Source organism: Lotus japonicus, chromosome 3 (assembly GCF_012489685.1).
Source record: "Lotus japonicus ecotype B-129 chromosome 3, LjGifu_v1.2".
Lineage (NCBI taxonomy): Eukaryota > Viridiplantae > Streptophyta > Magnoliopsida > Fabales > Fabaceae > Lotus > Lotus japonicus.
The window spans coordinates 87,459,029-87,482,853 of NC_080043.1; the positions used below are offsets into that span (position 1 = coordinate 87,459,029).

A 23,825-nucleotide genomic window follows, 5' to 3' on the forward strand; every position below is an offset into this window, starting at 1 on the left:
CAGGAATGGATTTCTGGACATTCTCTTCCTCAACTCGTATATATGTCACCCAACTCTTAGCCAATTAAAGAGATTGGATCAATTGCTTGAGTGATTTTCATTGTTTACCATCTTATGATTGGGGCTAAATATATCTGTTCACAATAGTCTTGATGCTTAGCCAATTATGCTTTTACTGGGATTATGTTGTGATTTGAGTGTTGACATTCTGTTTAAAGTAGTCTTCAAGTTTTCTTGATTTACTTTTTAGATGTTCAAGAATTTTGGGTATGGGTGAAATATGAGTTGTTAATATTATTGTGGGTGCTGGTAGTTGCTCTATTAACAATGGGCATGTGATAAATACACGTGCTCAGCCTAGACAATAAAAGAGAGAACAAGTAGTTTCAACAATGTGACAGTGTTTTCTTCAGTATCTCCATTATGTTCAGAAATATCAGGACAAAAGGTTTGGTTAGAAGCCCTATTAGAAGAAAGTAATTCAGAAAACTTGTTTGGAAGTATACTCACCACCTAGATCACATCTAAAAAACTTAACAACAACATTATGTACAGTTTTAACCAAAGCACAAAACATGTGATGGAGACTTCAAATATCAAAATGGTGTTTCATAAGATAAATCCAACAATAACAAGTGCATTCATTAAAGAAAGAAACATTATATCACAAACCACCTTTAGTACATCAGAATGAATTAAGTCAAAAAAGGTGCAATTGAAATGGAGACACTTTTACAAAAAGACAAAGCATAAAAACTAGCAAGTTTTCAACCACAGCGGTCAGAACTCAGAACTACAACTAGTTTGCAACTTTCCTAAAACTCCAGCACAAGCTAAGTATTTCAAATGGGAAGAAGAAACACAACCAAGATGAGAGTTCCATAAAAAATACTAGAAGCGGAAGTCAAACGAAAAAGACGAAATGCCAGCACTAGCAGCTGCAACATCTCGAACTCTCAGCTCATCCAAAACATAAAGTCCCCCTTGTCCATGCACTGTCCCAATCAGCCTCTGAGGTTGCAGTTCCTGCACATAACAAGAGGTGGAAGAAAATGAAACTGAGTAACCAGAATAACATTACTAACTAACAGGCCCAGTGCGCTACAAGCAGATGCGTTGCATCATCAATTATGATTGGTACAAATAAAACATGATATAAGGACACAAATTAATTTAAATCAGATGATGTATGATGCCATGCTCCAGAATCAATGTAACATAAGGATGGAAATATACTTAAGGAGCTAGAGGAGGACAAACCTATACGAGTTTGGGCAGACATAGCAGACATGGCAGATGATTGTGTGGCAACCGACAAGTAACCTCTAGAATTTCTCAGCAAGATCAACTACTAAAGAACTAGAAAATGATGTGTTCTCATCAGACATAAGAAAATAACTGTAACAATATTGTAGGACTGAATACTTTCTGGATCACCGGAGCAACTGCAAATAGGTCACTGAAATTTTGCAACAAAACTTCCATGACAAGATACAAGTTCTCACAACACGTTTTCTTTGGGGCGTATGAGTAATGTTTTTGTCTGGGGTAGTATATGTGGGGAAAAAGCCTCCTAAAGAGTAACATTTTTTCTTTCTTTTTTTTTGCTTCATCAGAAGATAACATTTTCTCTTTCGAATTTACTATGCTTTAAATCAATATAACAAAATCATTTTAATCTTTCAGATACATATACGAAAACATAAAATACACATTTTTCGAATTAATTTCCAAATCAATTATTTAAAACTATTTAATATCAATTTTTTTATGGCATATTTGATATGAGTTTGAAGTTTGAAGGTAAGATATTACATTCAATTTTTTTATTTTGTCATATGAAAAATAACCATAGTGAATAAAAAAAGGCTTTGTCAGCATACATCTTAATGGTAAAAACATCATAATTAAATTTTATTAATTATTCTAATTTCATTAAAAAACACTAAATGTCAAATTAATACAGTAGTTATTTTCATAAAAACTCACAATTAACTTTTGTTAATTATTCTAATGTGATTGATAACTATTAAATAAAATATTAATACATTAATTATTTTCAAAATATGAAATTATTTAACATTAAAATTACTTAAAAATAAAAAAATATAAATATATATGACATCATCTACCTACTAATTATAGTATTATAGTATGAGAGAGAAAACTTATAGAGAAAAACATAGAATTAAGTAATTAAGTAATTATAGAATTAATAATGAGTATTAAACTTTTGTTATGACTTATTCGTATTGTAAAAAATGACTGGGTGTTACTGATTCTGCTTAGTCATTTTTTCTTTGAGGGTTTGCTTAGTCATTAACTGTTTTTTTTAAAGGTGCTTAGTCGTTAGTTACTGCAATTAAAAGTTAGCTTTAAAATTAACGGTAATTTGAGGTAATTAAATCCTTAGCAGATAAGTACGGATATACTCCTACTTAAGCTTTTTGAAACTAAATTTAAATATTTTATTTTAGGAAAGATATTATCATATAAAAATTCAAATCTTTTAAAATAAGGAAATTAATCAATACTAAATATCATATTAAAGATTTTATTTTAGGAAAGATATTATCATATAAAAATTCAAATCTTTTAAAATAAGGAAATTAATCAATACTAATTACTAAATATCATATTAAAGATTTTATTTTAGGAAAGATATTATCATATCAAAATTCAAATCTTTTAAAATAAGGAAATTAATCAATACTAAATATCATATAATAAAAAATATGTAGGTGCATCATCTATCTCAATTATATATGACTCACACAAGGGTGTGCTAACGTATACACCTCCTAGCCTTAAAAAAGAAAAAGAAACGTATACACCCACCCCCCTAGTTTCAATGGCTGCCATCCTTGCTCCCTATGCGATACTTCCTTCCATCAATGAACCAGACAATGATGTTCATCGTAGCATCTTCAATGTGTTTGGGAACAGCTGCTATGAGAGGAGGAACATGTTCCAAGACAATGTTGGTGCTTGGTGTGTTGGCTCTTCCCATGATTGGCTCATTCTCTTAGACACCGAAGGTTGTCCTTTTCTTCTCAATCCCGCTTCGTCCATCTCCATTGACTTACCACCTTTTTCTGACTCAATGATGCCCCATGCAAGAGTCAATCACTCATATTATGTTGAGTCCCTGCTGAAATCCTTTGTGTTCAAAGCAGTGTTAGTGGGCTCTCCCTCCCCTTTGGAATACACCCTTGTGATAATGTATAGTTATCCGTGCAAACTCGCCTTTTGTACTAATAAATCTTCAACATGGGTCGAATTCTCTGACTCTGAGCACTATTATTCCGACATTGTCTCGTACATCAATTATCTCTTTGCTCTCACAAAAGATGGGTCGATTCAGGGATGGAATTTCAATGGCCAAATTCCGTCGAAGGTCTTCAAGAGTAAACCGGATGGGGATAATATAGATGAAGAGGAAGAAGAAAGAGAATTCCCTAGGGAAAAGTTCTCGTCGCAAACATATTTGGTGATATCAGCAAGAGAGTTTTTGCTGGTCAAAAGATTTGTCGGAAATTTTGTCAATGCTGATGGTCAAGTGGTGTACGAAGGATATGATGATGATGGTGGTGAAATTTGCCCTTACCAGACTAAGTGCTTTTTTGTGTATACACTCGACTTTCAAGAGAATAAGTGGGTGAAGAAGGGTTGTTTGGGTGATCGGGCTTTGTTTGTTGGTGCCAATGAGTCTACTATTGTGGCTGCGCGAGCAGGATGTGAAGCAAACTCAATTTACTTCACGGATGATAGGTGGGAAGAGATGAGTTTGGACTACTCATATGGTGGGCATGATTGGGGTGTTTTCAGCCTTCAAGATAGAAGTGTTAGGCTCCTTGCTCCGCGCACAAATAAGATGGATCCACCACCTGTTTGGATGGTTCCAACTCCACTTCGTTTATCGTGAATTGCCTTGCTTGTATTTGCTTGATCATATGTTGAGTTGGATTATCGCCTTCTTTTTGTTTTTTTTTTGTCATTTTTTTTGTAAGGGTTTATCATTTGACATGATGTATCTGCAGCTTGAAACTGAAATAAGATTACCTCTTGTCTGAAGCACAATATCACATGATTCGCATCATCTAAGTATTCTTGCTTTGAGAAAACTTTGACAGAAACATCGTGCAGAGAAGATGAAATTCACTTCTTAATATAGAATCACTCAATGAAGTAAAATCAATAAGCACCAAATACCTGAGAGGGTAAGGGGTGAAAAATCTTAAGCAGACATGACAATCGAATTTGAATATCCCAAATCAATTTTTAGGTTTGTTGATTGTGTAATGAACGAACTTTTAATCTAAAGTCTAAACACAAACCACTAACCATGGACAAAAAACCCTATCATATATCCGGTTAATTAAGAAACCACCATCTTCAGAAAGTAAAGGAAGAAGGTACTTTAATGATTTCTCCAATCTATTATCTTTTCATATTCTCCTTCTATCAACTTACAGTGTCTCTGGTGTTTTGAGCACCTTGACATATACATGCCCTTTTAGAAAAAAAAATGGAGACCAGAGTGAATAAATTATTTTGCAATTTTAAATAAATATTCAGTAAACATAACTTTCAACATTTCAAGAAAATGCTTAAAAAAAACAGATATTTTGGAAGGAGTGGACACCTTGGGTAAGTATGAAAATCATTAGTTGAGACCACCATGAAAAAATGACACTCTTGGAGAGCCAAGGCCATCACAGGCATAAAAGAACTTGCACTTTGAAGCTGCAAATAGTTAAAGAAACTAAGTTTATAATTATCATGTAATATTATATTGGACCAAGTGGTTACAGGTTAGGACAAGTTCCAAAACCCCAAGACATAGAAGGGTACCTTACAAAACGACAAGTGTTGAGAAATTTTGGCTAGGTGTAATGCAACAGACATGTCACTTCTCAGCAACTCATTAATTGATTTGTGAAGGTTTTGGATATGTGTGTGCATTGCCATTTCAAATGAATGCAAAGCTATTGCTAATTTGCTATCACCCAACTTGTAAAATAAATTACATGATTGATGTATATGTAATCCCCCCTAAAATAAAACAAAAGGTATTTCAAGAGATGAGTGAGAATGAGCAATTTACAGGTTAAAGATGCGGCTGTGAGAGTTAGGATGTCTGCACTTGTGCCACTCATGGCTGAGCCAATTACACTCCCAAGCTGCTCTTTCTTTGCCCCGTTGCTTCAGCTGCTTTTTGCACACAGGGCAGCTGCAGAGGCTACGACTGCATCTCTGTCTTCATTAGACTCCTTTTTAGAATTTTCAGCCGCAATAACAGCAAAAGCAACTGCTACCCCAGAAACCGATATTGCTTCATACACCTCTGCTCTTTGCAATCTTTGTTCTTCTTTCCACCTCAGTTTTATCACCTTAAACCATTTCTTTAGAGACACTTTTCAGTGGTATGATCTGCTTCCATGGCACCTACATAATAACCACAAAAGAAAAAAAATACTAATGCCAACTGAAGTAGCATGCATATAGCTGTCAACCTGAGATGAGAGAAAAGAATACATACCCATTTCTTCCTGAAACAGCTGTTGCAATTCAACTAATGATACACGGCTTGTTGCATCCATATCCACAACTGATAAAAAGCAGAAGACAACAAGTAAACTAGTTATAAAAAGAACTACAAAATACAACTAGGCCTCTTCACGGTGACCAGCTTATCAGTGATTTTTGGTCCACAATCTGGGTCATACTCATAATACAGCTGTGACCTCCTGCAATGTTGGCTGCCACCTTCAGGAGATGGTGATATAGCACCCACTTCATTATATCTTTGCTCTCACCGAAGGTTGAGTCATTGGGCGGCTCTTGCCGGTTACCAGTTCCATTCCATCAGCACCACACCAAAACTACAGCCTACAGACATCAATCTTCTCTCAGACACTTTCAGTGTAAAAGAATATTTAGCAATTGGACTAATTATGTAGATATTATTAATTAGCAATAAACTTTTCCAAAACATGTAGTAGATGTTATATACTCTTGTTTATTCGTTGATAAGCGAAAACTAGATAGATGTCTTTAATGATGGTCATTCCTTTCTTGGATAACAAACATAACATCACCTAACATTACCACAAAATTTGTGTACCATGTAACAATTACTCAGTTTCCTAGCTAGCTTTTATCAATTATCAGAATCTCTAAATGCAGATGCTAAATAATAAATACTGAAGACAACAACAATTAAAATTGAAACCCCAACCTAAGTACTAGCAAAGCAATTGAATCCAAAGGTTCTAAGGCAGGGATTGAAAACATAGAACTAAAAACAAGCAGTGTGTGAACAATCGAAATCTACTACCTTACAAAGGAAGGATTGAATTCACTGTTCATGCACCATCTTTTTTTTTTTGGAACGGGAGAGAAAATTTGGGCTGGACCTATTGAATGATGAGGTGACCCCTTTCATTGCTATTCATTCTATTAGGTAATAGACAATTCAGAGTATGCTACCCCAATTGTACTTGTCTGCCCTCTTCCCGGTAGGTGTATAGCAAGCAGCAAGCTATCCAAGAAATCAGGCTATGACTTAGGGAAACAGGGAGAATAGCATGGTGTCATTGGAGTAGCATATTATGTGTCATTGCGGGCTGGATTCTCGACCACCACTGGCGCCGCCTCACCGTTCGTCCACGTCCGGCGCCAGCATCCAGCGCCCCCCGTCGGAGAGATCTGTCGAAGGTGAGGAGGAAGATAATGCGAGGCGTCATCTTGAATGTTAGTTATTAAGAGCATGTACATGTTTTCATTTTCTTCATAGTGAAAGTATGCTGGTAACTCATTAAAACTAAGGGTGTGTTTGGTTCTAGGGGGGGGGGGATTTTAGTGGAGGGGATGGATTTTATATGTTATCATGTTTGGTTAAGAGAAGGGGAAGGGAGAGGAATTAATCCATTTTTTATTTGGTTCCAAAGGGGAGGGGAGGAATTTTAAAACATATTTACATTTAACCCCATATGGTGTCATCTTCCTACCACTGGCATTGAATACCACTGGTGTCGTGTCCTTCAAAATTGGGCATCACAATTACTACTAGCAAAGCAAAGAACCCTATCAAATGGTGAATTTAAACTTGCAGAAGACATGTATATATATATATATATTTTTTTTTCTTTGTATAAATGACATAGAAAGAAAGGGAAGACTAATCAGATGATCACATTTTCATCCTACATTTGCATAAATTAGGACTTAGGAGAATGGTTTATAATTTTGAGGCAACACATTTTGAACCATAACCATGTTTTGGAATACTTCAATCACTTTTCTTTAGTAACTAAACACCACAAGGTGGGTTGGTGAAGGAGCTAGAATGCCTTCTAAGCCACCAGCTGGTATCTTTTGGGCTTTAAATTTTAGTCAAGATTGTTCCTAGATTTTGTATTTCAATTTAATCAATATAATGAAAGAGGTTATCACTTAGAAACATCATGGTACCTTCTACATAGAGTTGCGATTTGAAGGCTATCGAGGTACCTTCTACTTCACAAAGCCAGCTATTAGTTATGCTTTACAGGTTGTGTCTATATTGTATAGCAGCCTCCTAACTCATCCTATCAGACATGTATGGTTATAAATTGAACAACTTAGTGTGAGGATCTTCATCTGTTCCTTCATAATCGATTTATCCATTTTCTTCTGCACTATCCCTCTTTGTTCTCCACTATTCAGTGAATCATTGTGATGGCAGAATCAGGTGGACATACGAATCCTATAAAGAGTCTTTGTCTGGGAAAAATACTTTGAGAACCAGGCTTAGAGTTCTTCGGATGTGGGAAATTCGTCCAGTGAGTGAACCACTGAGTCCATATTCCCTGCACATTGTTCTATTTTATGCTGAGGGTTTGAATGAAAAATCAATCTTTATCCATCTCACATCATTCCTTAATCAGTATTCCTTATAGCTTTTCGATAGATGTGTGTAGCTTTGTGTGGATTTGTATCTATTTGCATTTACTTGTGTTTACCTCTTAGTTGTTGCCAACAGCAACTAAAATTTTCCACTGATGTTCTCCTTGGTGGGGATTCAAATGCAGTTGGGGAGTTATCCAGTAACCCAAAGTTTGACAGTGTCAGCCGTTAAAGAACACTCTAATCAGTTGTTGAATCATCATTCTTAGAGATTGGATCCAATAGACTGGCTTACGTAAGTTTCTCATTCTTCTAGGCAAAGTTTTTCGTTTTTTTGTTTCTTTGATATAATAGTATGTAGAAGGAATATAGGGAGTACAATCCATGATGGCTTATGGAATAATTGCACCTGCAACTAAGTGAGTAATTGTAGAAGAAAATAAAGCAGAAAGGAATAATGATCTCTAAAGCAAGTAAAACTTCCAAAGAACACAAGTTAAATGGATTGGTCTGAGAAATGTGGTCTCAAGGCTGTGCGCTATCCTGAATTTTGAAGATGCCATGATTTATTCCAAGCTACAAACATAATATAATGCTTGCACATGCAGTAGCAGGTCAAACATTTGGCCTGGATATTTTGCAATCAGGAACATTGAAATATTACAATGATTCTTTTTCTTTTTAAAATCATGTTTAGAGAAACTTTATAGTGTGTGTTTCTTGCCTTTGGCCTGGTGGTGGTGATAATTTGTTGATCATATAATGACATTCATGTACCATGGATTATATTAGATATGATTGGCTTAGTGAGTAAACAACATATCCATCCATCTCACGAATTTAACTATGCAAGATCTTTGTGTCATGTCCTCAATTCTTTATTCTTTTTTTGGATTTTACAATCTTTAATCATGTAGAATCTTCTCAACTATTCGATATCATGTTCATATTTCATATCCTTAGCTAACTCTTAATATTTTTTCATATCTCTGAAATATATAATCAACTCTCTTTTCTCTAGCTACTAATGGATCTAATTAAGTTATGTAATTATGTGTGACATATATATGCCTCTTCCCTAGCTGTGAAATCTTATTAATTATCACCAGCTGCTTCCATTTTCTCTCAAATTATCATCAAACTCTGCATGACTACTTTTTTCTCTGGGTATTTTATTGTTCATATATTTTGTTCTAGCGATTTGTGACGTGTTTACTTGTGATATGTAAATATCAACTTAATTCGTAGTAGGCTTTCGCCTGGCAATCTTCATACACTTTGCAAACAGTAGTTATGTAGCTTTTATCTTATTTTGGTTAAACAGAGGAGTCAAGATAGAAAGGGCGAGGAGCTAGGCCTTGAATTAGCTTAGATTGATTCCATCATGGATACAAAAGCCATCCGAGATATATATGGTTTGGTTGTCTTTCATTCAATTGATTTTGTTTTAGATTTGAAATCAAACTAATTTGATTCCAACCAGTTTAAGTTATATCTTAATAGTTTTTAACATAACTAATAGGGGTTGTGTTTCCTACATCTGTTTCTGTTGATGGTATAATTTTTTTCTTTGGTGGTCTTCCTTGATCATATGAGCAGATGATGGTTTTGAAGTCACTTTCAAAGCTTTTGCTGAGTTCTTTCATGGCCATGTCTTTGTTAACGAAAAATGTAAACTTTTTTGTCTCATTCCATGAATTTCTTGCTACAATGTTTTAGATATTTAAATGTTTTTCCAGAACCTCAATAGATTTTGACACGAAGGTAAATGTGAAGCAGCATCATGCGATTCTTTTGTTTTTGTTATTTATTTCAGGCATTAGACTATAGTTCCCTGTTGAAAGAAAATGGGCTTTTGGCCTTCACGTACAGTGGATGGGAAAAAGTAGGAATTAATCAAGGTATATCTCCTCGCTCGGGCCGCTCTAATTAGAGATTGCTAAACGGTTGGGTAAAAAATAGAGAAGTAGACAGATTTCCATTGTTCTATTAGTAAATGATCAACGGTTTTTTCCACGCTCTAGAGAAGTAGACAGATTTCCATTAGAGATTGCACTTAAGTTACTTAATGCATGTATATAATGTATTTTAATTTATTGTTTTTCTTTTGATAGTTTTGCATCCTGATGATTGATTATAATGTACTAGGAAGTAGGAACATTGTTTTTATCTTCGTCCAATTTCTCAGTACAACTTCTGGCTTCTTGAATTGCCAGAACCTATTGTAACTTTCTTTGTCCGGTAAAAACCATTTTTAGTTTTGGAAATATTCTATTCAGGTGATAAACAAGCTTAATGGCCTCAATAAGCTCTTTCGTGAGGAGATTTTGGATATTGGTATTCTCTGATGATGTCACTGTTATTCATACAGACACACTAGGGACTTTAACTGGAATTCAGATCCTTTTTATTGCTTTTGTGAAGTGATTCTGCATTGTCCTATCTTTCTAAGTCAAGTTGGGTGATATTTATGGTTTTATGTGTTGTGAAGTTTGATTAGTTCTCTATAAATAGCGATTTTTTATGGTTGCATGTTGTGAATTTTGAAAAGATCTTTCAACTTGGTGTGGTTTTATTGTTTTGAATTTGTTGTTTGAGTTATAGCAATGACTGAATTGTATGGACCTGAAAATCCTATTAGGAGCTTGTGTTATGGGAGAGATACATGGAATGTTAGTTAGTATGATTGGATGTGGCATATGTGTCCAGTAGGTGAACCATCTAGGCCATTTGCAATTCAGCTGGTTCTCATTGATGCTGGGGTTTTTATCTTTTATCACTTGAATGACTACCTATTTTTGCAAACTTTTGAAGTTATTGTTTACTCCCAAGTTTATTATTGTTTGCAGGGTCAGAAGATTGAAGCAAGCATTAGGCAAACAATGGCTCACCACCTGCTTTCTTCTTCTTTTTCCAGATTCTTAAAGAGAGCTTGCTCGGAGTTGGAAAGTGGTGGCCATGGCTTTCAGGCAGGAGGAGGCATATTCTTCACCGCTGTGAGGAAAGTGATTTTCGCACTACATTTGTGCTGCTTGCAACGATTGCATTTGCAGAACTTTTCTGATGAGGTAACTTTCACCGTCTGCCCTTAATTTTTTATTTTAAAAAAAAATCATTCTATGATTGCTGAGAGTATGGCCACCCCAGATTTTGTGCACCTAACCAAAAATTTTAAGTTTCTACATCTTGCTGTTTTAATCTAGACGTATTGTTTCTGCATAAGTTAATTTATTATTATGAAATGCATGAGATATAGCCATGTTTAGATGTTTATCCATCCCTTTTGTGTTTTAGTCATTGGTTGTCTTCACTGGCCATGTTTCATTTTATTTCAAACTTAGTGATGTTCTAACTAAATTTTATGTTTGCTCTAGACTCTAGAGTGCTCATGTTTTGAAGCTTAAAACATGTTCGTTCTTTGTTATCTTTGATACACAATCTCTTATGTAGAAGAAAACGCTTTATATAGTCTCCCAAGGTGAGATGTTTTCCTTTGAATCAATTGTAGACTCGAGTTTAGTATTGTGATTGTCTCATATAATCATTCTGATTGTTTTTGTTAACTTGTAGCTATGTGATTTCGGATTAGCTACATGGACATCTGCAACTTTAGTTATTTTCCTTTGCACAACTATCAAAGGAAATTTTGGGTATGAACTTGAGCCCTCCACTTTGATTCTGCAAAAAATTGTTCTGTTTCGCTTATTTCTTTTCATATTGTAATATCTGAAATCAAATCTTTTTATAACTTTGCTTTCCGAATGGTTAATTTCTCTTTTATAGGCCTTTGTTTTATGAATTTAAGACTTAGCAGCTTTTGGGAAAACCACTTCTTATCAATAATTCATGATTTATACACATATTATTTAGTCAATGTTTTCATGAAAATGTTTCTGCTACATCGGCACAAATGCACTTATTTGATGCACTTATTTGATTTCTGCCACTCTTCTTCTAGCTTCTATTATTTTCTTTGATTGCTCTTAGTTATTCTGAGGACTATTCAATGTCATTATGATTTTGTTTTTTACTTTCCTGTTGGCCAGTAAGTGAAATAGAGGTGTTGAGGTTTTAACTTCTCATCTTCTATACTCTGTCAAAGATCTTTCTTTTTTATCTTGACTTCCCATATGATTATATTTAGGGGCTCAGCCACACAAAAGGAACTAAGAGAGTTCTGCAATGCAAAAGGAATAGTTTTGACTGCTGTCTCGCCTCTTAGGAAAGGTGCCGGCAGGGGACCGAATGAAGTTATGGAGAATGATATGCTCAAAGAGATTGTTGAGGCTCATGGAAAGTCTATAGCTCAGGTCAGTCTAAGATGGTTGTATGAACAAGGAGTCACTTTTGTGGCAAAGAGCTATGATAAGGACATAATGAACCAAAATCTGCAAATCTTTGATTGGGCACTCACAAAGGAGGATCTTGAGAAAATAGATCAAATCGAGTAGAACCGTTTAATTCCTGGACCAACCAAGCCCCAGCTCAATGATCTCTTTGATGACCAAGCATAATTTATTGAAGTTTGTGTGGGAATGAATTCTTTTAATTTTAATACATGATTCTTAGAATGTAGAGCTGTGAATTGAGCTCAGCCATTCTCTTTTGGGTTCTGTTTCGGGTTTAAATAATTGATGTCGCATCCTATTTTATACAAATTTGTTCTGAATAACAATATTCATTATTATTTTTCAAGAAACACTTGAATTTCATACTTTATATTGCCTTTCCTCCAATTTGGAACCATGATAAGAAACCACAGAATGTATCAGTTCCCCATAATTCAGGGTCCAGTTTTCTCTTTTGCAATCAGGAGATCCGAGTTTCTATAAGATAGAAAAGGAAAGAGTACACTGACAATGAGTAAACTACCATGGAATTAAACCAAATGGAAATATGGATTAACTTTCTCTCGGTCTTTTTGGTCCACTAGCTAACAGCCCTGGTGCAGTACAATAAGTGATGATGCACCACTAGGACCGGCAAAGAATGTTACATAATTTGTGCCTGTTTGGTTTCATGTTTGTGTTGATGCCAAAGGGAAAACACATCCAAACTAAAGCAGGAGCAATATTTTGACATGTTGACACAAGGGAAAACAAACATCCCAACTCAGGGAGAAGTACAATTTTGACATGTTAACTCAAACGTGAATCGTCATTGAGTTCAACGAAAATTCCAGGATACACTTTAGTGTTTCATGATTAAGTTTGGTAAACAAGCAAAATGAATGAATATTTTTTTTTGAAATGAATGAATACGTTATATTTAGGAACATCTCAGATTTATCATGGAAGACCACTAAAAAAACACATTCTATGGATCACACATATCAAAATCCTGCCTTGCACACACAGTGGAGTAGTATTTTGATTTTACTTAAACACATTGAAGACAACTATAAATGGCAAATTGTGGAATTACGTAGAGAAATCTCTGACAAACACATCATCCTGCAAGTAACCAGAGCGTAGGTCTTCTGGAATAGGAGCATTGAAAGCAATGTCAAAACAGTCAAACTGCTCATCACGGGTTAGCACCCTCCCAGTATGAAGTGTTCCAGAGTTATCTGAAATAAAGTTTACAAATATTGAAGATGTTGACCCTATCTATGAATGTACACACGGATAGTTGCTATAAATTTTGGTTAGGCAAAAACTAAAAAAAAAAAACTACAGATGAAGCCTCCCGTGCATCGCACGGGTACCATCCTAGTGAATCAACCAAACAAAATCAACAGTTGTACCTTTTCTCTAATCGTGTTGGTCCCGTTACTCTTTGACAGAGAGAGAGAGAGAGGAGAATGCAGAGAGTGGAGAAATGGGCAGAGACTATTTGGACCATCCCTCTTTGCTATCCACACCATCCCCTTTTTTATAATTCCAAAAATACCCCCCACATAGAAAACATACAAAGCAGTAAAAAAAAAATACTCTCACAATCTCACCTTCTTCTTCCTTCTTCCTCTTCCACTCTCACCTTCCCCCATCCCTATTTCATCTTCTAAATCAATATATCACACACCTTGAAGCTCCAAATCAGTGTAGAAGATAAGTGGGTGACATCAAGAAAATATTAGAAGCTCAAAATAGGTGAGATTTTGGGATTTTTACGGGTTTTTCGCGTAAATCTGGGTTGAATATGTGGGTTCTGTTTCGTTCCGCTACTTAAAATGCGGACGTTTAATTGCTACCGCTATTTTAGTAGCGGTAACTTCCGCTATTTTAGTAGCGGTAACTTCCGCTATCTTAGTAGCGGTAACTACCGCTATCTTGATTGCGGAAGGTTTTGAATTTAACAGACGTCGATTTCCTTCTAAAGCTCACGTTTGTTGTATCCGCTATCTTGATAGCGGTAATTACCGCTATCTTGATAGCGGAAGTTACAGCTATCAAGATAGCGGAAGTTACCGTTATCTTGACTGCGGTAGTTACCGCTACCTTGATTGCGGAAGGTTTTGAATTTAACAGACGTCGATTTCCCTTATATTCTGTCTAATGCACACGTTTGTTGTATCCGCTATCTTGACAGCGGTAACTACTGCTATCTTGATAGAGGTAACTACCGCTATCTTGATAGCGGAAGTTACAGCTAGCTTGATAGCGGAAGTTACAACTAGCTTGATGGAGGCTGGGATTTTGGTGGGGAAACCGTGAGAGAAGGAGATGAGGGCCACCGTCAGAATGAGAGAAGGAGATGAGGAGGAGGAGATGCGGCCGAGAATGAGAGAGAGGGAGATGGTGGGATTAGGGTTTTTTTTTTAATTGGAGCAGTTATTTTTTAAAATATTTGGGGGTATAAATGTATTTTTGCACTTAAGGGGATGGTGTGGATAGTAAAGAGGGATGGTCCAAATAGTCTCTGCCGGAGAAATGTAGGTGAACCATCGACGAAGCAACGAAGGGACTAGGGGCAAAGAGAGATTTTCGCATTGTGTTTTTGGTTCGACATGTTTCATGAAAAAAAAGAGTTTGATAGAACTGAATTTTTTATTTTATTTTTTTACATTGGAAAGATTGATGAACTATTATAATTTCCATACAACAACAACATATTAATATTTTTTAAAATTGTTAAAATTGATTTTTTTTATGTTTATTTTAATATACAAAATTTAACATAAAAGGTGTTTCTCATTGTTAAAATTGTCTTAATTTAATTTGAGTTGAATGATTTTAACCTAGTTTTCAAATGGTCATGTAGTGTTATAAGTTCTTACTATTCCCCAATTATAATCAAACATACGTGTATCCTTTGAATTTGGTGATCCTAAACCCGACTCCCCCTAGGCATTAAAAGAAGAGTTATGCGCAAGCGCAAACCATAACCCCTCTTTCAATAATGGGGGCGGTTGTAAGTGCAACCATCCTCTCACCTAAATCTGCTGAGGAAGGTTTTTTTCAAGTTCCTTCAAATGGTGAAATAACGACTATTCCTCCGGCTGGACGAAAAATGCTTGCTTCAAGATCGAACAACGAATCTCGATCGAATCTCATAACCAGGTTCCGAAGGTCGAACAACTTCTTCTATTGAATCGGCATCGGGTTCTTGGTCCCAAGCCCTAACAGCCTGTTGATCAGGAAAGGGGAAGTTCCAATGAAAGCTTTTCAAAGGTTATACATTAGTTAATGGTGTTGTTCTATTTAATAAATCAATCATGATACTTAAATAACACCACCAATGTGCCTTATTTTAACCCAACACCTAAGGTATCTTCATTCACTACAAATTCTAGATTCCATGACTAGGTATTTCGATGTCCTTCAGCCTATCTTTGGAATTTGGAGAAAACAACAAGGATTACTATTCCACGTCAAATGTTGGAAAAGAGAGTCAAAAGTTGAAAATTTGAAATTCATAATTGTAATTACAATGAGGCAAACATGAAAGAGAGTCTGAGGCCTCATTGGCGTTACATTAGGTATTTAGGTTGAATATAAAATCAAACAGATAAATTTCTCATTTAGCTCGGTTAACATCTCACCACCCTTTACCAATTAACCACAACCAATCAAGTGCTACCCCTGCCAAAATACCACCAACAAGAAACAATACCAACAAGTTTCCCAAGGCATTTTGTTCTGGTCCCTACAAAAGTAACTTTGCAAAAAAAAAAACAGGAAAAAACAATATTAATGAACCAAATATTTGAATAGCTTTAAGCAACAGAAAGTTCTGATTGCTTAACACTTTAACATGACCAACCTTGTAACCTTTGGGAGCAGAAGTGAGAACACAGACAGTGAGGTAACCATTGGATATCCCCAAGAAACATGTCAACATTATCATCCACCCTTGGGAACCATACTTAGCAGTGAAATAAAATGCTGGTACAAGTAAAAAACGACAAATGGTTGTTGCTGTGATCAGCTTTCGAGACTCCAACTTGAGGGTTTTCAAGAGTGGAATATATCTTCCTATCAGATCACACACATTATACATAGTAATTAAAACAAGAGCATACCTGAAACAACAGGGAAAATATATACCAACTGTTATATTAGCAGACATACTGACACCAAAAACATAGATATTTAACATTCTTTGTTTCTTGTTCTGGTCATGAAGGAAAAGACAATGGGTGAAGAAGTTTGTGTGGAAAGAAACATAAGCAAATGAAGTAAAGAAATCATATATGTTTTGGTTTAGTGTTGGGAGAAATCAAACATGTTGGTTTCTTTCCAAAAGCGATTATTAGAGAAGATTAGAAGTGCTGGTATGGATGAGCAAAATGAAATCAAACATATACTAGGTGTATAATGAACAGAACATACCAAGTGCCTAAACTGTGTGATCCAGTGTCTTCTGATAAGAATCCAGGGAATATAGACAGTGTTAGCACATGTGTTAGGAATAAATCAAGTGCATAATCAAAGTTTTCCTGTAACAACTGCATCTTTCCTTTGCGCTCAAGCTGTGTTCCATCTTCTATATCCTGGAAAATAAAACACTAGTCTTATAAATTGAGTCTCAAAACAATTAGAAATTTTCAAGACACACTAATTGAAAAAAGAAAAGAAACAGTACTCCTCTAGGTGAGGTCAGGATGCCACCTGCTGCCAGGTCGGCTGAGACAGTTTTGGATCCTTCAGATGCTGCTTTTGAACGGTAGTACTTCACAATTGGTAGTTTAGGAAACACAAACGCATAGAGCATTACACAAAGCAGCTCAAAGAATGTTGATATGACAAAGAACATAACTGCAGGGGCAGTATAAATGGATCAGTAACTAAACTTTATGTGACTTGAGTGACAATAGTCTGAATTGTTTTTAGTTCTATGAACAGCAGATAAGAATGGAACAATCATGAAAAAATCTAATCCATTAAAAGAAATTGTGAACTGTTGTCTGAATAACCATTTTTCAAAATTGATCATGAGAGAAGAGAAGTTAATCCAAACACCTCTAACCTATTAATTGCAAAATCTTACGACTCAATGTATTAACATGATCTTATAAGAAAGCGAGAAGATTGAGAACATAAATAGAGGCTAATTATAACCATGTGCAGCTAAAAATATTTCCATGTTAACCAATAATCATCAATGCAGCTAGACTCAGAATAATTAAATGTTACAATGCTAAGCAACTTACTGGCTCCTTTGCGGAGTCCACCCTTGGAATTCTCAAATGCTGCTTTTGTGATTAACCTTAAAACAGAAGTTAAGGCTCCTGAAGCTGCAGCACCAGCAAGGAAAGACTGGAGCAACAAAAGCATAAGAAAAAAATATGCAAATCTTGAAGTGATTATTTGAAATTCATAGTAAGAATGGATACCTATTAGAAAGTATGAAAACGAGAAATAACACGTCTCGAGGTACTTTAGTTAGAAGTAAGAACTTGTTATTTCGACAAAAAGTGTATCAAGGTGTGTTATTTTCCCATTTTCATACTTTCAAACGGGTATCTAAAGAGCCTCTAGTTCCATTGGCAGTTATCTGACCTGAATGAATTCTGGAAGCATGTAGCACAAATCTCCCACCATTCCCCCTTGAGCATAAGCATCTGCTATTCCAAATGCAGCACTGATTATGCATATGCCAATGAAAGTCCCAAACCCTCCTTTACCAGATGTTGCCAAATCCAACTATGCCAGATTTATATGAAAAGAAAAATCAACAGGAAAACTCCATTTTAACTGAATCAAAGTTTACAGACAAGTGAACAGGACTTACAATTAACACTGACAGAGTGCCTATGAAAAAGAGAGTAAATCCAAATAGGTTCCTTATCCTTGTATTGATTTTTGCCTCTTTGTAAGCAAGTATTGCTAGTGTTCCGAATGCGAATGGCTGGTATACAAGAGTAAGCACCCTAGAGGGATGGTACTTCTGCAAAGTGACTTGTACTATATGAGATAACAATAACAGTATCTGAGAACCACAATACACATTGATTGAAGAAAAGAAACTAACATAGCTAGAATATGAGTCTGCTTGGATGCGGAACAAAGCACTAATTGGAGCTTATCCAATGTTTTTTTCTAGTGGATAAGCTCTAATAAGTGTTTGTTTTACTCCGTATCCAACTGGGTCCTAGAATGTAAGAAGATTTTATCAATATAAATTAGTATATCTTTTGGATTAGATAACAAATCTATGACTGATGATTGCAGAGATTCATTTATGTACCACTCAACCTTTAGTGTTGAATTGGATATCTGAACTGCAAACTTTAACTGAAAATCAAACTACTGTGAGCTCTATTGTTTATTCTTTGTTGCCAATATAACATGATCTGGAAGGTTAGTTAACTCTACTATTTTGATCTATATTCATTTGACAGAAACAAGAAAGTTGAAGAAGTGGTCGAAATTGGGATTGTGCCTCATTTCAAAATTTAAAAACTTCTCTTTAAGTAATGCTACTACACCAGAGGAATGAGCTGCAAGATCAACTGAAAAATGCATCAATTACCGGAAACAAGTCAGTATAGTAATCTACTATGGTCAGCATGCTGTTCCACGCGAAAAGACACCCATTGCCAAGAAGCCAGCACACAACTATTGCAGCATATTTTCCCTGTGAATGCCAAAGAATTGAAATTAAGAAACAAAGCATGTTTGTGTTTTTCAGATGATAAAGTAATAAACTAGTAATAAATCACCTCAATACGTTCAGGAGGGTCACTATTGACCATTGCAGCCTTATATGCTTCTCTTTAATCAAGCTCTGCAAAAAGGTGGTAACAAAACCATAGTCAAGGTGATAGAACAGCATCTATGGCTTTAGTTTGTATATTACCACTTGACATAGCAGGTAACACTACTTAAATATTTGGATCACCTTCATTTTCCTCTGACTCTATTCTGACAGGCAGAAGCTACTTTCAGAAGTTTCTTTCCATTACTGATTTTTGATTTAGGGTCAAATTTAGAAGGATTCTCAAACATGCAGTAACTATAGTTTCACAATCACGTGCCATGCTAATTAATTCACACCACACATGTAAAGGAAAGAAATTAACATGAACAAAAGGAAAAAAAAATACTAACCAAAAGAAGAAAATAAATGACGGCTATACATTCAGCAGGGTAGCATAAGTAAAACCATGAATTTCTCCTGTGATAATTATGATCACAACCTATCAATAAAAACTTAAACCATATGCATAGTACTAGTTCACCACTATAATAATAAATTTCTGCACGGCTCAGGTGACAGAAACTTGCAATAAATCATCCAACGATACATACACCCTAGGAAGTGATGTTGTGACTGCACAAAAATCTTAACTTCTGATAAGCAAATGGCCTTTTAATTGAAATACCATTAAGAAGAATTCGAATATCAATTGTAGAAAAGAAACAAAAAAAGATGAGATTGTTGGAAAGATAGTAAGAAATAGAAAGTGCTTACTCTACCAAAGCAAGATAAAGTCACACACACATGATTTAAATTTACTTGGAGATGAATTTTCCTAAATTTACTGCACTTTGAAGTTTGAACTCCATAACTGAGATTAAGATCATAGATGATTGTACTTTAGAAATTGAACTTTTAAATTTGAGTCGCTAAATTTAATTAAACGGAAATAGAACCGTGACATGATTGCAGTGAATTCAAGAAAATCTGACCGTAAGCAAGCTAGGTCCCACAAATACACACAGAGAGAGATTTTAGGAGGACCTTTTAGGGGCAGGTGGGGGGAATCAGAATCAAAATATGTGATCCCATGGCTATGTAACCCAAAAGGCAGTTTTCAATCCTGCCATAGTCACTGCCTGCTATTGTTCAGCTTAAAAGTTTAAAACCTTGAAGGCTTTAGCTCTCAAATATTATGTGCCCTTCTTTTCTGTAACATCTCAAAATGACTAATGAAATGTTTGGCCACATAGATTACTCGGTTCAAGTTCAATCTTTGACATTTAATTAGTGGATTAAAAAGGGTAAGCAACCGATCTAACCGTTTTCAAGCTTGTTTTGCGCCCATGCATTCAATCAAATCGTTATTTGTTGCACACTTGTTTATTGCAAAAGTGTATACACATTGTTTATTTTTATTATTATTAAGATTTTGTGTGCTTGAATTCATTTTATTCTTTTTTTACGTTGTTTCATTTTAATCTAACTAGAATAACTGAATTTTTTTGTATTTTATTACTTCTTCTTATTATTATTATTATTATTATTATTATTATTACACGTCAAACCAAGTGGGTTAACATAGTGGTTGTAACTTAAAAAAAAACATAGTGGTTGTAAGCGTTTGAGAGTTCATTTTTTGGTCAAGTGTTTGAGAGTTATATTTCCAACTCTTGCGAATAGGAAAAAAAACTCAGAAATGCCTTGGTCAAATCGGAGAAAAAATTGATAGAAAAAATGAAAAAGCAAACTCCCCTGTATTGTTGACTAGGGTGACCCAACTATTATTTTTGTCCAATTGGCCCAACATTTCAAATTGACATTGTTATGTTGCAAGCCTGCACGAGTTTTTCCAATAAACACATTGCAGGCCAAGCCCGTAAATTTTTGACAAAAAACAAAGGCTACATACACCAATATACTCAGGGAGTCAGAGGACATCTAAATACCCCCACCCAACCCAATGACACCATCCACTTTTCTTCAATATTCCTAAAATACCCCTCACACTCACAATCCCTTCAACCCTTCCACCATCCCTTCACACCATTCCTCACAAGCATTTTCCACCACGCTCCTCACCATCATCAACCCTAACATTTTCCTCAATCCTCTCTCACCACTTTCTTCAATATTTTCCCCAACACCATAAATAGCTAATAAACATGTATACAAATGGGCTTGCAAAGGTTCCACCCTAATTTGGTGAGAATCATAAATATAAACAAATTAAAGAATAATTTAAAAAATTGTAATAAAATTTCCAAAACACATAATTTATATATGGATTGCTATAATTTGTCTGACCCAAAATTTAAATTAGTAAAAGAATGTGTTGAAAAAAAAAATTGAAGTGTACTAAAGAGTGTGTTTTTAACCATTTTTTATTTAACATCTATCTATAAGAGACAAGGGAGGGAGGGAGAGAGGGGCATATAATGCAACAAACACTATTAAAGAGAGTGGCAACTAGCAGGCACTCAAGCAACAACAAAAGAAAACTATCAAAGTTGTTGAAGAACTGAAGGGACTGCACATTGTTCATTAGAAGAAAGTTGAAAACTCCCTCTGCAGCTTTACCTATCACTTTGCCTCTTCTCATCAATGCCTGTCCTTGTCTTTTATCACAGATGAGTGACTCATCCACATACAAATCATCCATGGAGTTTGACCTTGAAAACCCTTTAGAAAACCTCCAAGACCTCCACTCTGATGCTCTCTCCTCCCTCTTCCTTATTGAATCTGACCACATCCCACAACAAAGCTTCTTTCAGATTCTCAAAGCAAGAGATCTTGACATATCTTCTAGAACAGAAGCCATCTCTTTAATCTCACAGGTAAGTGTCAATCCCAATTCAGGTCCTTCTCTGAGAAATAGTACATTGATTATTATTTGAAAAAAGAACAAAAAATTAAATGTCTTCACATAATCTTAATGTGGGTTATTTTTTTCTTTTTTCAGTTATCCTGCACTTGGGATCCAATTTTGTCTTACCTTGCCATCAATTATTTCGACCGGTTCCTGGTCAATCAAGGGATATTGGTAAAGAAAGCAATTGCACTATTTGTTTCTAGATCATTTATTTCTTTTGTTCATTGTTCTTCTCAATCAAAATAATTGCATAGGCCTTCTTTGTAATTTATAAATGTATCAACTCATGTTCTTATTTGTCATTATGAACAAATGTAGAATAGTATAAGGTGGACTCTACTCTAATAAGATCTTACTCATGTTTTGTATGTAACAGCAACCAAAGCAATGGGTCCTCAGGCTTATTTCAATCTCATGCTTTTCTTTAGCTGCCAAGATGATGAAAACAGAGTACTCTGCTTCTGATTCCCAGGTAAAAACTCTAGTCACCACCATAAATATCATGTGTTAGAAAAATGCTTAGGCTTTATAATCATTCATTGAAGCTCATGTTAACAGGCCCTTATGTCACAATGTGATGGTGGCATGATATTTGAGAAGCAAGCAATACAGAAAATGGAAGCACTCGTTTTGGGAGCTCTAAAATGGAGAATGCGCTCGATCACCCCCTTCTCTTTTCTGGCTTTCTTCATTACACTGTTTAAGCTCAAAGACCCATCCATGGAAACTGTCCTGAAAAACCGAGCAGCTCAAATCATTTTCAAGTGCCAAAGAGGTTTTATATGATTAAACTACATAACGGGTTGATTAGATTAATAATAAAGATTCATTTTCAATGATCATTGTCCTTTTTCATTGCAGAAATAAGGTTCTGGGAATTCAAGCCATCTAATGTTGCTGCATCAGCACTTCTAAGCGCTTCTCATGAGTTGTTTCCTCTTCAATATCCATGCTTCTTAGCAGCATTATCTGAATGTTCATACGTGAATAAAGTACAAGTTCTTCCTTTAAACTTAGTGCTTGCTTAAAAACTCTTTGAAAATTGCACTTGAAAAGCCAAAATTACGGTGAATATAAGCAACATTCTTTAGTTTTTGCCACTTCTCACCATCATTTTGACTTTATTGTGATTTTTGAACGAGTTTACAAACAATAATTGGTTTGTGTTAGTTGTTATGTTTTTTTATTAATGAATTGATTAATAAATGGTGCCGTAATTTTGCTGCAGGAAAGCGTGCTGCAGTGCTATAGTGTGATACAAGATATGGCTACAGGTGAGGAGAATGGGTATGTTTTCAATGCGGTTCCAAGTTCAGACACACCAGTTAATGTGTTGGACCATCATTTTCTGAGTTCAGAGAGTGAAAAAACCACCGAAATCTCCATTGCTGTTTTTCCTCAGAGAGGGAAAATCACTGCATCTAGTAACGATTCAATGAGTCAGAACACTCAGATTAAACAATGCTGAAAGTAGGGATTATGTAATAGGATCTTGATCTAGTTAACAAGAAAAATTGAAAAATGGGACAAGGAAAGAAAATGATGGATATCTTTCTGGGACAAAATGGTTGTAATAGGATCTTGGCACGACCCTCCCTCGTTACATTAAAGGGACTGACATGGGAAGATAAAATGCTTGGATTTATGTTTTCTTAAAGACCAAACAAAATGACAAAAGATGACTTTGAATTATTAATTTCTTTTTGTTGAATTTCGTGTTTGTTTTTTTGTGGTTCATCAAGTGAGATTGTGCCTCTTAATTGTGACACCGTAACAATGAAGCAAAAGACTTTCTTGGGAAATAAAATTTAGGACTTTAAATGTGTAGGTACAATATATATATATATATATATATATATAGATATATGATTTTGGTTCCTTATTTCCCAAGTGATATCAGGTAAGCGCAGAGTGAAATCTTGCTATATGATTACTTTTTGTTATATGGAGATGGAAATGCATATTTTGTCTTGGATTC

The 23,825-nt window shown here is 35.3% G+C and overlaps 4 protein-coding genes and 1 long non-coding RNA gene across 14 annotated transcripts; 3 read left to right on the forward strand and 2 right to left on the reverse strand.

The window, feature by feature from the left end:
- The first annotated feature begins 2,851 nt into the window (after positions 1 to 2,851).
- On the forward strand, positions 2,852 to 3,925 carry LOC130744940 (uncharacterized). The gene has a single exon (XM_057597098.1). The coding sequence runs from the start codon at positions 2,852 to 2,854 to the stop codon at positions 3,923 to 3,925; it is 1,074 nt and encodes a 357-aa protein (XP_057453081.1).
- Positions 3,926 to 4,795: 870 nt separating this feature from the next.
- Positions 4,796 to 6,748, reverse strand: LOC130742936 (uncharacterized). Its single transcript, XR_009021304.1, has 3 exons — positions 6,341 to 6,748; positions 5,543 to 5,892; positions 4,796 to 5,448 (listed from the first exon to the last, which is right to left on the reverse strand). It is a non-coding gene; the product is annotated as an uncharacterized LOC130742936 (long non-coding RNA).
- A 2,039-nt stretch (positions 6,749 to 8,787) lies between these two features.
- Positions 8,788 to 11,494, forward strand: LOC130746966 (uncharacterized). Of its 4 annotated transcripts, none has more exons than XR_009022268.1 (4): positions 8,788 to 9,791; positions 10,808 to 10,958; positions 11,265 to 11,368; positions 11,461 to 11,475. XR_009022268.1 is itself a non-coding variant. In XM_057599771.1 (3 exons), the coding sequence occupies exons 1-3, from the start codon at positions 10,581 to 10,583 to the stop codon at positions 11,466 to 11,468; spliced, it is 414 nt and encodes a 137-aa protein (XP_057455754.1). In that variant the 5' UTR covers positions 10,322 to 10,580; the 3' UTR covers positions 11,469 to 11,494. The 4 variants fall into 4 exon arrangements, 2 of the variants coding, with proteins under 2 accessions (XP_057455754.1, XP_057455755.1); XR_009022267.1 differs by having other exon boundaries at positions 9,698 to 9,791; positions 10,740 to 10,958; XM_057599771.1 differs by lacking the exon at positions 8,788 to 9,791 and having other exon boundaries at positions 10,322 to 10,958; positions 11,341 to 11,368; positions 11,461 to 11,494.
- Positions 11,495 to 15,728: 4,234 nt separating this feature from the next.
- On the reverse strand, positions 15,729 to 20,120 carry LOC130742937 (equilibrative nucleotide transporter 3-like). Of its 7 annotated transcripts, none has more exons than XM_057595045.1 (10): positions 19,750 to 19,863; positions 18,998 to 19,062; positions 18,808 to 18,912; positions 18,067 to 18,222; positions 17,835 to 17,978; positions 17,486 to 17,591; positions 16,918 to 17,090; positions 16,665 to 16,825; positions 16,096 to 16,354; positions 15,729 to 15,978 (listed from the first exon to the last, which is right to left on the reverse strand). In XM_057595045.1, exons 2-10 carry the CDS (start codon positions 19,028 to 19,030, stop codon positions 15,871 to 15,873), a joined length of 1,245 nt encoding a protein of 414 aa, XP_057451028.1. In that variant the 5' UTR covers positions 19,031 to 19,062; positions 19,750 to 19,863; the 3' UTR covers positions 15,729 to 15,870. The 7 variants fall into 7 exon arrangements, with proteins under 7 accessions (XP_057451028.1, XP_057451025.1, XP_057451022.1 ...); XM_057595046.1 differs by having other exon boundaries at positions 15,857 to 15,990; XM_057595042.1 differs by lacking the exon at positions 19,750 to 19,863 and adding an exon at positions 20,020 to 20,120 and having other exon boundaries at positions 15,729 to 16,354.
- A 1,298-nt stretch (positions 20,121 to 21,418) lies between these two features.
- On the forward strand, positions 21,419 to 23,522 carry LOC130742938 (putative cyclin-D6-1). Its single transcript, XM_057595047.1, has 6 exons — positions 21,419 to 21,812; positions 21,938 to 22,018; positions 22,224 to 22,319; positions 22,406 to 22,622; positions 22,709 to 22,839; positions 23,076 to 23,522. Exons 1-6 carry the CDS (start codon positions 21,606 to 21,608, stop codon positions 23,313 to 23,315), a joined length of 972 nt encoding a protein of 323 aa, XP_057451030.1. The 5' UTR covers positions 21,419 to 21,605; the 3' UTR covers positions 23,316 to 23,522.
- The last annotated feature ends 303 nt before the right edge of the window (positions 23,523 to 23,825 follow it).

Coding starts and splice junctions, on each gene's coding strand:
- LOC130742938 (XM_057595047.1), top strand. CDS start 21,606: ATGAGTGACTCATCCACATACAAATCATCCATGGAGTTTGACCTTGAA. Junction 22,019..22,223: donor TGGTCAATCAAGGGATATTG/GTAAAGAAAGCA, acceptor TGTATGTAACAG/CAACCAAAGCAATGGGTCCT. Junction 22,320..22,405: donor ACTCTGCTTCTGATTCCCAG/GTAAAAACTCTA, acceptor TCATGTTAACAG/GCCCTTATGTCACAATGTGA.
- LOC130746966 (XM_057599771.1), top strand. CDS start 10,581: ATGTGGCATATGTGTCCAGTAGGTGAACCATCTAGGCCATTTGCAATT. Junction 10,959..11,340: donor TGCAGAACTTTTCTGATGAG/GTAACTTTCACC, acceptor TCTCTTATGTAG/AAGAAAACGCTTTATATAGT.
- LOC130742937 (XM_057595042.1), bottom strand. CDS start 19,030: ATGGTCAATAGTGACCCTCCTGAACGTATTGAG. Junction 17,592..17,834: donor TGCTTCCAGAATTCATTCAG/GTCAGATAACTG, acceptor TTGTTGCTCCAG/TCTTTCCTTGCTGGTGCTGC. Junction 16,355..16,664: donor TCACACAGTTTAGGCACTTG/GTATGTTCTGTT, acceptor CTGTTGTTTCAG/GTATGCTCTTGTTTTAATTA.
- LOC130744940 (XM_057597098.1), top strand. CDS start 2,852: ATGGCTGCCATCCTTGCTCCCTATGCGATACTTCCTTCCATCAATGAA.